This window comes from Ursus americanus, chromosome 17 (assembly GCF_024610735.1).
Source record: "Ursus americanus isolate L20-20 chromosome 17, mUrsAme1.1.p, whole genome shotgun sequence".
Lineage (NCBI taxonomy): Eukaryota > Metazoa > Chordata > Mammalia > Carnivora > Ursidae > Ursus > Ursus americanus.
The window spans coordinates 5,160,429-5,175,938 of NC_142143.1; the positions used below are offsets into that span (position 1 = coordinate 5,160,429).

General features: G+C 57.8%; 1 protein-coding gene across 2 annotated transcripts in view; it reads right to left on the reverse strand.

The window, feature by feature from the left end:
• Positions 1 to 432: 432 nt before the first annotated feature.
• Positions 433 to 15,510, reverse strand: part of PARVB (parvin beta) — a 98,089-nt gene continuing 83,011 nt past the window's right edge. For both annotated transcript variants that reach the window (XM_045779623.2, XM_045779624.2), the window contains exons 10-13: positions 13,712 to 13,780; positions 8,855 to 8,956; positions 4,774 to 4,846; positions 433 to 3,316 (exon numbers count right to left, since the gene is read on the reverse strand). In XM_045779623.2, coding sequence (XP_045635579.2) covers positions 3,240 to 3,316; positions 4,774 to 4,846; positions 8,855 to 8,956; positions 13,712 to 13,780 — 321 coding nt within the window. In that variant the 3' untranslated portion in view covers positions 433 to 3,239. The remainder of the gene's footprint in view (positions 3,317 to 4,773; positions 4,847 to 8,854; positions 8,957 to 13,711; positions 13,781 to 15,510) is intronic.

The following is a 15,510-nucleotide window of genomic DNA, read 5'->3' on the forward strand; positions in this document are numbered from 1 at the left end:
CCCTGAATCATCCCGTGACTTCTGCAGGGAAGGTTTACAGCACGGCCACCGTCGAGGGTCACCAGGACCCCTCGCCCTGCAGCGCAAGGAGCACACCAGCCCCCTGGAGCGGCGCTGTCCAGCCAACATCACCAGCATCACCAGCCCGCGGCCACCGTCCGTGCCGCTTTGAACCAGCCTGACGGGCCAACTTACCCAGCTCGGCTCATCGCTAGGACTCATCTGTGGCTGTGACTCTGTCCCCTCTTTTCCCCCCGTGGCTCCCACCCAGGAACGCCTCGGCCCAACCCACGCGGGGCCCGTCCCCCACACCGGGCTGCGTGTCTGCTCCTCCACCCACCTGCCGGTCTGGAAGCTTCCAGGCCCAAGCTCCGGGTGGCCGCGACCGAGGACCACTAACGCACAGAAAGAAACAGAGGCAGCACACAGCCCCACACTCCCGAGCTCTTTATTGGAATAAATAACAACAGCACACCGCTGGCACCACACAGCACTTTCCCACCCAAGGCTCGGACTCCGGGGAGGTCGGGTTCACAGCGGGGCCCACGGCACACGGAGGAGCCAGGCGGGAGGTGCTGGCAACACAGCCAGGGCTTTCGCGTCTTTTATTCAATACCCAGACATCCAAAGGCGTCATGGCTTAAAACAGTTAAAAAGACAATGAAACACGGGCGTGCAGAAGAGGGTGAGAAAAAGCGTTCAGTTCCTTTAAAGCACGGTTCTTTGTCCCATCCAGTTAGGACATTAGGGCCCACGGGGCTCGGGGCTCTGCGTGCATGAGACCCTATGGTTGTCTCAGGGAAGCAAAGCTGCAGCCTCCCCGTGGCCAGCGGGAGCCTCAAACAGCCGCTCCGAGAAGGATAAGAGATGATCGTCTCACGGCCCCTGCCCGGGCCCTCGCTCGGGCCCCGCAGACCCTGAGCCGGTGTTGCTCGGGCACGAATGATCTTGCTTCCACTTAGTTCATGTGGAGGGTCCCCCCCCAACAGAAAAACAATTCACTGAAAAGGTGGGTCAATTGAGGAGGAAGGGTTCTAGAACGTTCTGAGATTAAGTGGCTTCTATTGCACAAGTTACCCCAAGAAGACGTCCCAGCATGGCAGACCCTGAAGCTTACAACTATGGTCGCTAAGCCAGGAGGCTGATCACAGGAGGAGAGGCCACCCCCAGAGTTCACCCCGCCATCCGCCTCAAGACTGTGCCCCCCACGTGAACGCCAGGGTCTCGCGTTGAACTCTGATTCAGAGAGGACAGCGGAATGAAATGCGTACAGCACAGGGAACCCACTTGAAAAAAGCCAGTTTGGACGACAGAGCACCTGCTTGCCTTGGAACCGTGGCCTGAACAGTCGGCTCCGTGAGGCCAGCATGCCTCTCACAGTTGGCCCGTATCTCTGGACCCCCTTTACCAGAAACACAGACGGCTTGAAGGGCACTCCCCGTCCCCCAGGACCACTGCTCCCCTTCCAGGCACGGAGCCCACCGGAGCTGCCCACCTGCACCGAAAACCCCGAGGTTGCACTCTTCTCAAATGCTGGTCTCCCGTCCTTCGGCCCCCGGGACCCCCGGGGATGGGCACAGCCTGGCCAGGCCCGCCTGCGAAAGCCGGAGGACCGGCCTCCAAGGCTCTGGCAGCTGGCTGGGATGCCACGCGTGTAACGAAGTCGGCACAGAACGTTCCAGCCTTGGCTCTTATGCCAGAGTGGCCCTTTAATGTCGCTGCATCCCGCAGGAGATGCCGTAATACTGTTTTAATTATTTCTCTCCCCTGCTGGGAAACCCCCTCCATCGGAACGGCTCCTCGGAAAGTAGCACCAGCCTCGCAGCAGAGCCGAGACAAGCAAGTACAGGGCTTCCTGAGTGGTGGGCGCCGAGGTTCCATGTAATATTAACGACTGGCACAACCACTCCGATTGACAGCGGGCAGGTGACAACCGGAGACGAGAAAGGCCTGTCCTGCTTGGGCAGCAGATGCTGAGAGCCCAGGGAGGAGGCTGCCATGCGGGGGGGTTGTGTGACACAGGACAGGTGCCCCCCCAGCAGAGGGGCCCCCCCGTTCCTCTCTTGAGCCAAGGTGAGCGGGGAGGGGGTGAACAGCATTCCTTTCAGGGGTGCCCAGTGGGAGATGCCAGCAGGGTTCCAGAAAGCCACCCCGGGGAGGAGCGATGTGAAGACTTCATATCCCCCCAATAAGGCCTGAACTGTGACCCCAGAATCCGTATGTTGAAGCTCTAAGCCTGAGTACCCAGAATGTCACCGTATTTGGAGATGGGGTCTTTACAGAGGTCAGTACGCTACAAGGTCACACGGGTGGCCCTCATCCATCATGACAGGGGTCCTTGTAAGCGGAGATTAGGACACAGACAGCTATAGAGGGAGGACCACGTGAGGACACGGCAAACGGACGGCCATCTGCACGCCAGCAGAGGGGCCTCGGGACGAGCCAGCCCTGCCCGGATGCTGGACTTCTGGCCTCCGGAGCTGGGGGACCATCCAGTGCTGTTGCCTGAGCCCCGCCTGTGGCGCTTTGCCATGGTGGCCCCTGCAAACTGAGAGACTCCGCTTTTTAAAAGTTTGAAGATGCATCTATTCCCACACAGGGCCTCTGAGATGTATCAAGCAATGCTTTAGATCAGGCTCCTGACATAGCACACTTGGTCATCACCAAAAAAAAAACCAGAAATTGCTCCAGCAAATCCTGCCTCCCGCACAGTGGCCACCGAGGGTCGCCTGGGTCTCAGATGCTTGTGCAAAGGGTAAATGAGAAACACTGGCTGGTCAAGAAGCAGAACGTGGGGTGGGCCCTCCTGTCCCATCAAGAGCTCCTGAGACTTGAGAGGGAAGTTTTTAAAACTACAAAATACTTTTTACTAAAAAGGCCTTGCTTCCAAGGAGACTCCCCCACCACAGCCGAGCTGGCTTGTGTCTCCTGCAGAGCCGTGGGTGCTCTTCTGCTCGCCCGTGGCCGTGGCCCTTACCTGCTCCATGGAAAGGCTTGTGGGGCACTCCCTCCCCAGGCTGAGGGATGTGGGTGGGATCAGGGCTGACAAGTATCACAGCATGGGAGGGGGGCACGCCAACACTGGGGTTTTCAAAGGACCCTGCCCACTGCGGGTTACACGAGGGAGCTTCAGAGCAATAACCAGGAACGGCCGGGTGGGGTGGTGGTGGGATGGGAGGGGGCAGGGAACAAGGTTGGCAGGCCTCCCTGCCCCGCAGAGCCTCTGCAGCCCGCTGCTGTCACTCCAGGTCCTTGTACTTGGTGAACAGGTTGTAAAGAACCCTCAGGGTGGATTTGAGATCCAGGTTCACCACATCTGCGGAAGGAAACGGAGACACCGTTGGCGGGGCAAGAGTCCCTGAGCCCTGATGCCGGCCCGTGGGGGGGCACGGGGCGCCTGTCATGTCCGCGGCAGCGTGCTTCAGCTTCAAGACCGACAGCCACCCCATCCAGGACGCCCCAGGCAGCGCCATCCTGAGACGCGGGCTGCCGCGGGAGGCCCCGGGCCACCAGCCCTCTCCGCAAGCACCTGGGATGGCAGGACGGCAATTGTCCTGTCGGGCAAGTCTGGGGACCAGTGGCCTCTATGGGTGTGGGGTCTCCAACAGCCAAGGACATCTGCTGGGGTCCAACACCCATGGGCCAACCTGTGCCAGGATGGACAGCGGGCCTTCTGGGGCAGGGCAGGGGTGGGAGCTGCTGCTCCCTCCTGCCTCCTTAAGGTCAAGCAAAGGGCTACGTGGCACGGCCCTCGGCAGGACCCTCAGGGGACCCGACAGCCCAGGAAGTCCAGGCTGCCTTCTTTGGTGAGATGGACACCTGGGTCTTCTCCTCACTTGCTCTATGACCTTAGACAAGTGACCTCCCCACTCTAGGCCTCGGTCTGTTTGCCTGTAAAACTGGCCCATTGGACCAGATGATGCCAAAGGCCCTTCTTGGGCCACAGAATGATGGTGGTCTTGCTTTCCCCCTGCAGCACTCAACCCCAGAGCGAGAAATAGCATCTCTCCCAGGGGAAGGCTGGCTGAGCAGCTGCCGTGAACCAACAACTGCCCTTATACCGAGTCCCAGAGTGTCTCCAGCCTCAGCTCGTCAGAGCAGGGGGGAAGTGTGGAGAGCCGGCACCACCCTCTTTCCTGCCTTCCCTTTGCAAAGGAGACGAAGATTCACCAAGGAGAAACGGCTTGCTGCCCAGTGTACCCTCACAATAAACTTGACGGCTCCCATATGCACCCGGGGCTCCCAGAGTCTCCCCAGGCCCGAGGCTTCGGCCCCAGCAACCCCCCCGCCCCCGGCCGGCCAACGCTGCAGTGGGAGGAGGTCAGGAGCCACCGAACCGGGAGGCAGCCAGCAGGTCCGATGCCCTCTGTGGAAGGGCAGGTCTGAGGAAGGGGCTGCAGGGGGCTAAGCCAGGCCTGCTCCTGGCTCCCCAGGACCCCTGCCCTGGTGGTCCCACCGCCGGCTCCCCGTGCCTCCCTGCTGCGGCTCAGACCCACACACGGCACGACCGTGCTTCATCCCTGCAGGGTCAGCCACCAAACGCCCATCCAGCTGCGGCAAGCCTTCGATCTCCTCGCAGGGCATGAAACAGCATCTCATCTGCAGGGGCGCACAGACCCCGAGGCTCGTGGGCAAAGGTCACGTGTCCTCCAGGCCAAGCGGTTACCAAAGACCAGCATCGGTGGTCCCGCCAGCACAGTCTTCCTGGTCCCGGGAGCTAAGGGCACAGGGGGCCCGGGAGCTGCGGTTGGCAGGGCTGGGGCGGGGCATTACCTTCAGGGCGAGCCTTGGGTGTCTTGAGCCCTCCGTCCAGCATCAGCTCAAAGGCAAACGCCACGTTGTGAACCTGCCGAGGAAGCAAGAGGGGAACCTGTACATCCCCAGGACCCAAGCGGCCCGACGCAGGGCACGGGGTGGGCGGGGGCGCTGGGTGAAGATGCTCACTAGATGGGCCTGACTCCCCTCACCGGCGATGGGGGGGCAGCTCAGAGATGCAGGGGTGAAGGCACAAAGCCTGCCCTCAAGGGCTCCGGGGTCCCCGAGTATCTGCTCTGCCACAGGCCACACGCTGAGAAGTGACCGTGACTCCGTCCCTTTTACAGATGAGGAAACCAAGGCTCAGAAGGACAAGTCACCTCCCAGAGGCACCCGGCACCATGCACTGGCCCCGGCACAGAGTGGCCGCGCACCGTGTGCTGGGAGGGCCTCACAGAGCTGCGCGCGCATCGCCGCAGGCAGGACAACGCGCTCAGCGGCAGCGGCGGTCCAGGCACCGGGGACCCTGCCGGAATGGAAGCCAGCCAATGGGGGCTGCAGGTGGCAGTCAGCAGGGCCCTGGTCCTGGCCCCGACTTGCTGGATGTCACAGGAAGGTGGACACCCCACCCCCACCCCCCACGTGGCTTCTCCCTGAAATGAAAGGTACCACTCAGCCCACGAGGATGCTGGAAGCTTGTATTCCCCCAGCAACTTCTAAAGACGGTTAAAATAACACCTTCTCTGCTGCATTTATCCACCTAAATCACAGAGACGCCGGGTGATCAAATCACAGCCAGACAGCTGCTGGGAGCAGAGGTTGTTGGGGGTAGGATCGGGGCGGAGGGGCACCAGAATAGAAAATAAATCATAGAGTCAGAGCTGGAGAGGACCCCGGGGCTCTCAGTAATCACATATTCTTTCAACAGTAATATCTTCATGATTTCAGTGTAAATGAACCAGAAACATGATCCTTTTACTTATAGTTTAATAATTAACCAGGAAAATGACGTTTGACAAAATCATTCGCTGCTGGTCAAAAACCTCTAGCAGCTCAGGGACCGTGCAGCAGCCTCCAGGACCCTCGGCAGCACCAGCACGGGGCAGGTGGTGCTTGGAGGGGCCCCGTGTGGGGACGGGCCCTTCACACCCAGGGCTGGGCGGGGCTGCACATGACCAGACGCAGGGGGCCCAGAGGACCCTGGGCCATTCCTGAGGCCCTCGGGCAAAGGCCAAATGGGAACCCCAGGCAGGGCATCAGACATCCAGGGGCATGGAGCCGGCCCGGCCTGAAGGGCCGTGGGGTGAGCTGAGGCTGCTTTTCAGGGGAAGCCCCAGGGCAGAGACAAGTTAGGACAGGGAGCGATGGCTCCTCGAAAGTGCTCAGTGCTAAGCAGGTCGGGCTCCTGAAACCCCAACGCCTGCCCCACACAGAGAACAGCTCCTGACCAGACCCACTTCTGCGCAGTGCAAGACCTTCCTTCTGCTTCCTTCTCAGTATGAGGAAACCGCCAGACAGGAAGTCACCACCACCCTGCTCTCGCCCCAGCCGCGCCCTCACCTCTACCTACCCTCGTGCCTGCAGAGAAGCTGCCCCTGAGTCCAGGCCCCCGGGACAGGGCAGGCAGAGTGGCAAACAGATCCCCAGACCCAAGGGGACCAGGCGATACGCCGTGCCCCAAAGCCCCATGACGCCCCTGGGAGCCAGCCACACAGCCAGGACCCCTCAAATCCTTTCCCTCTGCAATTCAAGGGACTTTAGAAAACCTGGCCAGGTGACAGAAGGATAGATGGTTCTAGAATAGGAGTGGGCTCTTCCAGCTCTGCCCTGCTGACTGTGGGAGCTTAGGCTGTCTCTAGGCCCCTCTGAGATCCTGTTTCCTCGTCCCCAGGGAGGGAATTAGATGAGAAGACAGAAGGGAAAGCACCTCGAGAACGCGAAGCCCTTTCTTCTATTTGCCGGTAAGAACCACCTCTGAGTCTCCAGGACACACTCCACACTCCAGAGAGAGGGATGCTGTGGAATCTTCCAGAAGGATGATCGATGGGCACAAGGTACTCAGCAAAGAGGCTCCCACAGAGTGAGATTATACAACAAAGAGCCACGGGTTGTGCCCATGTCTCAGAAAGCTCGAAGAGTGTGGTGCGTCTGTGTGTAGGAACCTAGGGGTCTGGTCTCATTGTTTAAAAGCCAGCGCAATTGTTTTAAACACAGCTCATCGCTCCGCTTGGGGAAAGCAGCCCCCGATACGTCCCGATCTTAATCACCGAACCTCACTGCCCTTCCCCAGAAAACGCAGAGCCGCTCTAGATCCCTGGCAGCGGAGCCAATGCGCCCCACGGAGCCCGGGCCCCCGGAGATACCTACTGGGTGGTCCCCGGCAGCCACCGCGGCCCGAGAGCTCGGCTGCGGGGCCCAGCCTGGAGCGAGTTCAGGTCTATGCAGCAGGGAGACACCACTGCCCGTGAGCCGGTCGAGCTGATAAATATGACGAGCTCACAAAGAACTTTCCAGTGGCTGCCATGATGACCACCACTCCCTAGGAGGGGCAGTGGGAGAATCCAGGAAGCCGGACAGGAATGCACCGGAATTCCAGCATCCTCCCTAAGGAGAGCTCCAGCTGCCCGCAGAGACTCCCCTTCGCGCGTGCGAACGGGCTCCCAGCATGCTGGATGGATGCTGCCCCGAGAAGCCTTCCCTTCACGGCTCTGGGCAGAGGCGAAGGCGAACGGTCATTCGGGCCTCTCACGCCTCCCAGGCCAGGGCGACGAGCCACAAAAACTTTCACCCCTGCTGCAAAGGGAACAAGGCCGGGGCCGGAGAGAAGGCCCCCCTGCCCGGCATGTGCACAGTCTCATCTTGGAAAGAAACCCAGTTCCGGCTGCTTGGCTCGATTCACCGTTCCTGCTGGTGTTATTATTAATTTGAACAAAGGAAATCTCTCTCCCAAACAATGCTTCTGCAACCAGCCCTGTCGGGCCTGGAAACACACGAGCCTCTTCCCCACACTATCTGTGTTCTCGTTTCCAGAACGACAGCACAGGCACCCTTGTTTCCTGATGGAGTTCTGCTCGCTCCCCTCTGGCTCGCGCTCTCTCCACTCACCACGGCTCGACCGTGCCAGGCCCTCTCTAATCTGTTCTGATTCCATCTCAGCAGGCGAGGCAGGAACAACATTTGGCCACGAGCAAAGTGCCTGCAAGGTGCCAGAAGCATGCAGATTGATAAACACTGGCCCCATTGTCGGATGTTTCCCTGGCTGCTGCCACCTGCTCGCATTGTCTGCCTCTCTGACTCACGGGTCTAGCACTTTGGGAAAATCCAATGACAGATGCCCGTGAGTCCAAAGCAATATGGACAGTGCAGAAGCCAAGTTTCCAAAGGCAATGCGCGAACTCTTGCCTGGAGAGGCTGAACTCCGGGGAGCCGTGAGCAGCAGGCAAAACCCCCAGGCACAGACGGACACACGGGGGGCTCAGCAACCTGAATCCACAGGCTGGGCCCTCTGAGCCCAACAATCCTATGTGGGGAATTTCCCTAGAAACAATCCACAGGAATGGAGATAGATACATACGTAGATAGATCGATCGATCGATAGATTGATAGACAGATATACTTGAGAAGATGCCCTATTATTTTAACGGGGAAAAAAACCCAGAAACAAGTTAATTGTCCAAGAGTGGGGAAACAGGGAGAGTGGTATCAGAACCATGGGACTTTGGGCGACCACCGAGAACAGCACTTGGGGGAATCGGAAGCAGCTGGAAAACCCAGAGGTGACATATGCGTGGCAACAACAGGGGAAGGATGTGCAACTCTACGGACATACGGCCACCATGATTAAAAACGGTACCATCCCATGGGAAGGAGCCCGAAGAGAACACGACACACGGCACTCGGGCGTGCCTGGCACCGTGGATGGGTTTACTTCTATGACTGAGGGCTGGGTTATGTCTCATTGCGGTACCATTTTGGGGGCAGCTTTATTTTTTTGAAGACTCCAGCTAGACTCCAAAAAGAGCCATCGGGGGCTGGTGTGGGCTGTGCGCTTTAGCGAGCACGTCCGGGGCCGCTCTGAGGACGGGGACCCCACACCTACCTTCTGGTCGAAGCTGTCTGGGGTCAGGTAGAAGTTGTGCAGGGGGACGAAGTAGTCCTCCAGGAGGCCCGTGAGCAGAACCAGGTAGACGCCGTCTGCAAACTACAGAGAAACACGGGGTGATGTTTCTGGGCCGTACAGGGAGGGGGCGAATGTTCTGCATCCGACCCAAAGAAGGAAAACGTTTGAAAGAAATCCATGCCTCGTTCGGGCAAGAACCTGCACTTAGGTGAAGGCCCCGGGTGCAGAGCATCTCGCCCGGGACTGGATGTGGCCACGCATATGTTTGGGGCTGGAGTGCATCCACGTGGAGAGGGCCACGGCTCTGGAAGCAGGCAGCCCGGCCACAAGGCCTGTCCCCCCCACTGTTGACCTCGGGGTAACACTGGCTCCCATCTCTCAGGGTTGGCATGAGGACCCAGTGAGAAGGCAGACAGGGAATACCCAGATACAGTGACCACTATGTCTGTGTCGGCTGCTGGAATGATCCGTCCACGAATGACCTGCAGGGCGCCCTATGCTTGGTTTAGGCTCTGCTGCCCCATTCCACCTGCTCACGTTGTCAGCTGCCTGAGCACGTTCTTCTAGCTGTGCTCACGGTGCCAGACGAGACTTTCCCCTGCTTGAGCCCCGGTGACCGTGAACCTCTGCGTGTCCAGCTAGATGAGCCTCCAGTGTCCATCCCAGCTGGGCCCCGAACACCGGGCGGCTCTGGGTCAGGGAAAGGCCTGCAGGCTGCAGCCCTCAATCCAGACCCCTCTCCCTGCCACCTGGCCCAGCAGCACCTCCCATCCACAGGAGGGGGACCGGGAATCTAGAACAAAAGACCCCACTCTTTGGCGGACAGCCTCCCCCACTCCCAATAAGCCAGGAAGCAATTACACCTTTTACAGATAAAGCAATGGCCACCGGTGAAGGTAAGACAAATCGCCCGAGGGGACAAGAGAACCAAGGTACAGGAGGCACCCAGAGGGCGGGCCTCAGCCATCCCCACAGAGGACCGAGATGGCATCTCTGAGGGGCTGTGACTTGCTGGGGTCCGCTGCACGGCCCGACCTTGTGAGGACCCCAGTCTCCAGATGTCTGAAACTGCATCGTCCAACACGACCGAGACTGGCTGCATGAGCTTAGTGAAATTAGACATTTTCTTTTGTTTGAATGTTGCTGGTTTATCCGTTTTCACTGCGGTAAAATATATGTAACACGAAATCTATTATTTTAACCATTGTTAAGCATCCGGGTCACTGGCATGAAGTCCATTTATGCTGTAACCATCCATCCATCCATCCATCCATCCATCCATCCAACCGTCCACTCTAGAACTCATGTCATTTTGCAAAACTGAAACTCCCTGCCCACTACACAGGAACTCCCCCTCCTCCCCCTCCCCCAGCCCCTGGCGCCCACCACTTTGCTCTCTGACTCTGCGAATCTGCCTCCTCAAGGGACCTCATGTAAGTGAAACGATACAAGATTTAATCTGTTGTGTCCGGCTTATGCGGACTTTTTTTTAGTCGCGATAAAACATACATAAAATGCACTATGTTAATCATTTTTAAGCATATAGTTCAGTCTTAAGTACATTCACGCTATTACGTAACCAAGTTCCAAACCTCTTAAATTGAAAAAAATGTTTAAATTAACAAAAATACAAAATTCCATTCCTCAGTCGCACCAGCCACATTTCAGGGCCTCAAGAGCCACACATGGCCAGCGGCTCCTGTAGCAGACGTGTGCCGACAGAACTCCTCCATCATAAAGGGAAGCTCTTTTGGCAGGTGTGGTCCCCTGGTCTAGAAGACCACCATGCCGGAAAACAGGGGCTGGGCACCCAGGAGCCCTTCAGCTCCCCGAGACCAGCAACTTGCAGTGGGTAAAATGAGCCGAAGGAGGACTTTACTAAAAACGGCAGCTCCCTCCACTGTCCCAGGCAGGCCCCAAGGCCTCCAATTTAAAGACGAAAGGTCCAGGGCACCTGGGTGGCTCAGCTGGTTAAGCGTCTGCCTTTGGCTCAGGTCATGATCCCACAGTCCTGGGATCGAGCCCCACATCGGGTTCCCTGCTCAGCAGGGAGCCTGCTTCTCCCTCTCCTGTTCCCCCTGTGTGTGCTCTCTGTCAAACTAATAAAATCATTAAAAAAAAAAAAAAATGATGAAAAGTCCAAATCACACATGTCCAGTATCGCCATGCTGAAAGGGGAAGGGGAGCAAAGAAACAAAGCACAAGGCAGAGGGACACCCTCCCTCCCGGGCCTGCCCTGGACAGCTGTCTAGCAGACCGTGCTGGCAGACTCCCCCGCTGACACCAGCCAGCAGCAGGCCCAAAGAAACCGGCTCTCTTGACAACACGGACTCACTTTCAGGCCGTCCGGGAATGAAGATCCTGCCCCATCATCACCTGCCTGGGAGGTGTAGGGAGCCGAGACGGGCAGAGAGCCTCTGCTGCCTTCCACGGCCTCCTCGAACCCAGCACCGGCCCTCTCGCGCACGGGGTGGTGGGAGACACGGTGGCTGCAGGGAACGCCCGGGAGCGAGAGGGGCGCCCAGGAGAGCGAGCGCCAGGCAGAGCACGGCGGCTTATCAGCAAACGCACACATTCGTCCTGAGGCGGGGCTGTGCCCTCGTTCAGACTCCCGCGGACGCCCCACAAGTCCCACGGCACCGTCTTCATCAACACCCAGCTTGGAAAGGCACGACCTCCATTAAGCCTCCCCGTGTCTGCTGCCCGCTCACCATGAGAGCAGCTCAGAGAAGCTGAGTAGCTGGCTCGGCATCACACAGCTAGGAAGCTGCCCAGAATACAGAGTGGTTTTAAAAAGGAGGGAAAAAGATATGCATGCACACACGCACACCTGCGTGCGCACACACACACACACACACACACCCGAGCAGGGCTTTGAGCCCAGGTCTCCCTGATGATGAACATTATTTCCAAAAATACCTCTTTTCTGCTGGACCAGTGATTGAAAACACTTTTTAAGATACTACTTTAAGTGTGCAGATAGAGAAAAAGGAGACACTGGGTACACCCAGATCAATGCAAATCGAGGTGTCGAGTCTCGGTCCGGGGCGTCCGGCGACTGTTGCTGGCGCGGGCCATTCGGGAAGTGAGAGTCGGCAGCGGCTGGCAGGGCCCAGGGTGTTCAGCGGGCAAACCTTCCTGGGCCCTCAAAGCATCGCTGCCTTTGCTCCGACGACCCCTGCTCCCAGGAGTGTGTCCTGACGAAGCAGACAAAGGCCCCAGCAGCAGCGGCAGCCGTGTGCAGACAGCCCCGCGCTGCCCGTCACGACAGCGTGCTTCACGCAGCACGGCCTTAGGACGGAACAGAAGGCAGTCCTCAGAGGTGACCAGTACCGACAGACAGACAGACAGGGCGACGGAAAAAGAGTGAGATTGAATCACGCACACAGACTCCCGACAAAACGATGACAACGAACACATTACGGAGGAGCTGCACAGGATGACGGACTGTCATTAACAAAATACGCTTGTGCGTATAAAACACCCAGACAGAACCCACACCCAGCCATTAACTGCAGTCAGGCAGGTCTGAAGAGGATGAAGGGGAGAGACGTGGGGAGGGAGAAAGGAGGACTGCTACTTTCCGTGTAGGACTCTTCTGGAATGTTGATATAACGGCAAGTAACCAGAGGCTAAGTGTGCAGTGTTCACAGACTGCGACAAACGCACAAATAAATACACTCATTAAAAACAGTCCATCCAGCTTTCCAGGACAGGCCCGTGAGGTCCGTGACTAGCCAGCCAGGTGGAGGAAAGGTCCGGAACAAAACCCTCAGCACAGTTATCTCTGGGTGTTGGGATTAGGAAGGATTTTTGTTTTGCTTGTCGGCATTTTCGGACCTTCTACAATGAACCTGAATCACTTTTTTAATTAGAAAAGCAAATGAGAAAAGGCAAAGAGACAGGAACGGAGGCAATCACCCAGGGGTTTAGGAAGGATCAGCTGGGGGTTAGAGGAATCTGCACCAAGAACTAACGACTCCGAATTCGAGCACCCGGCTAATCCCGGGAAAATTATGTTTTGTGCTTTGATGCCTGCTGAGCGCTTGAAACATATTTTTACTATGCAGCGTGAGCTTTGAGTGGGGTGGGGGAGTACACTTCATACGCTTCCCGCAGAAGAAATACTTTGTGCACACTCACTGGACAGGTATTCAGGGAGCACTTGCGCAGTAAGCATGGCGATGGAGAACAGAAGGGGGGGGAGGGGCGGAACGTTCTAGACTGAAAGAATTGCACATGCCAAGGCCCTTTGGTGGGGGAGGTGTGACGCCTCAGAGGGTCTTATGGGTTGAGCCGTGTCCCCCTAAAAAGACGTGTTGGAGTCCTAACCCACAGAACCTGTGAATGTGGCCTTATTTGGAAGCAGTCATTACTGAAGTAACGGAGTCAGATGAGGTCACCAGGATGGGCCCTAATCCAGCACAACCAGTGTCCTTACTAAAAGGGGAAATGTGGACACAGATGCACACACGGGGGGAGCGTCACGTGACCATGAGGGCAGGGATCCCGGCGAGGCGTCTCCAACCCAACGGAAGCCAAGAACCGCCAGCAAGCCCCCAGAGCTGGGGGAGAGGCCTGGCACGGAGACCCCCTCAGAGCCCCGGAAGGAAGCAGCCCTGCCCACACGGGTCTGGGATGCCAGCCTCCAGGACCGCGAGGATGGAAATGTCTGTGGCCCTTGGTTCCAGCAGCCACAGAAAATTAAGACAGAGGGCCCGAGAGGAGGCCAGAGCGGCTGGGCTTCGCTGTTCCGACTGCAGGGTGGCCATTCTTTGCCAGACGGACAAGACGGCGCAGCCCGCCCGGGACCGGAGAGCCCCAGCACGCGCTCACCTGGGTCTCCAGTTCCGTCACCTCCAAGTTCAGCTTGTTGAGATGCTTGTTCACAAACGTGATGAGAGACTGTGAAAGCAAAGACACGGGAGCGTGAGTGGGAGAGTCCGCTCGCCTGCCCCCGTCCAACGGGACGGATCTGACATTTGCCATCACCGGCTCTGTGGGACGCGTCCATCCTCCCCTCTATTTGCTCAGATAAAAGGCTCAGGTTCTCACCGCGACCCCTGGTTTTAATGCCTACAACTACTCTCGCCGCTGGAGAAGAAAACGCACGTCTCTGTCCGCCAACCCGGGCGCACACGTGCTTGTCCCCACACACGTACGTGTTTAACGGTCCTGCGGGGGAACAAGCAGCTCCCTCAAGAAGGATAAAACCATCGGGAGGAGATGCCTGTGTGTTTTGCTGTGTCGCAGACGTAACCCGGAATGACAGAAGGGCGACCTCAGGGGCCACACTCATCCGCTTCCATAAGCTTTGGTAAGCTTGATCCCAGGGAAGCAGGGCCACCGGCTTCTCCCCTCTAGCAGAAGTTTAAAACTTGTCACCTGCAACTTTTCTCAGCCAGCAAACCCAGCTTCAACGGGACACAACACCAGCCGCACCCACCCCACCCCTGGACACGATGGCCCCTCCTTATTCACGCTACTCAAATTTACTGAGCAGCTGCTACGTGCCAGGCACTCTGCTGGACACCGGGGACACGAAGACGGCAACACCGGGTCCCACCTGGAGAGCCGGTGGCACAGTTTTCCATATATGTACCTGGTGGGGGCGACAGAGAAATCAAGGACTAGGGCCCACGCGACGTGCCACGGAGGTCTGCCGGGCACAAGGACGGGCATGTGCCCCCCGCAGGGTGCCGAGGGAGGGAGCATCTGAGTGGGTTCGGGGGGCAGGCCGGGTGGGAGTGGAGGGGCGGGCAGAGCAGGCACCCAGGCCCTATGCACACGCGCCAACGCTTTGGGATCTTCAGGGTGCGGCTAGATGTGGACGGGATGGAAGAGAGTAGGAGGGGGTGACCCGGGAGAGGTGCACGGGGTCCCCCTTTTATTCTGGGGTACAAGGAGCCACCAACACTGCAACTCTCAATATGGGATGCGGAAGAGCTGGGCTGGAAGCAGGAAGCTGTCGGGCAGATAAAAGGATTTTGTCTTGTTTGTCCCCAGGTCCCAAAATACGTCTTTTCAAACAACAAACTAACATCGTATCTACTGAAAGATAGACCTCATGTCACGCCACACTCCAAGCTACCCAGTGCGCTGTGCGCAGGGCCTTTGCACTGACATGATGACATATTACTCTCATAGCGCCCCTGAGAGGTGGGTCCTGCCTTGGTCCTGACAGATGGGGAAACTGAGGTAGGGGTTATAATCTGCCTCAGGTCATACAGCTGACAGGTGGGGGGGCCAGATTTGAATCTTCTTGTGCATCCACTGAATGGGTTCTGTCAGGGATCCTGGGAGGCACATGTGCCAAGGGCAGGGGTTGGGGGCACTGTTCGGAGGCCCTAAGGTGTGTCACTCACGACCTAAGGATGCTAAGAAGGCTCCACCCCGTAAGGACCACAAGGATGGTTCTGCCAGCCTTTTGTAAAGTGCTTCCACGAACTAATAATCTCATTGTCCCAGGCTGGACCAGCATTTTCCAAAAGTGGGTTCCATGGGAATTTAATACATTCAATCACAAGATAAACACACAGATCTTGCCATCAACAAATGTGGAAAATGCTTCCTACCAAGTCCCCTCTTGGAGAATTCCAAACGTATGTCAGCATATTAAAGGTCCTGAGAAGTCC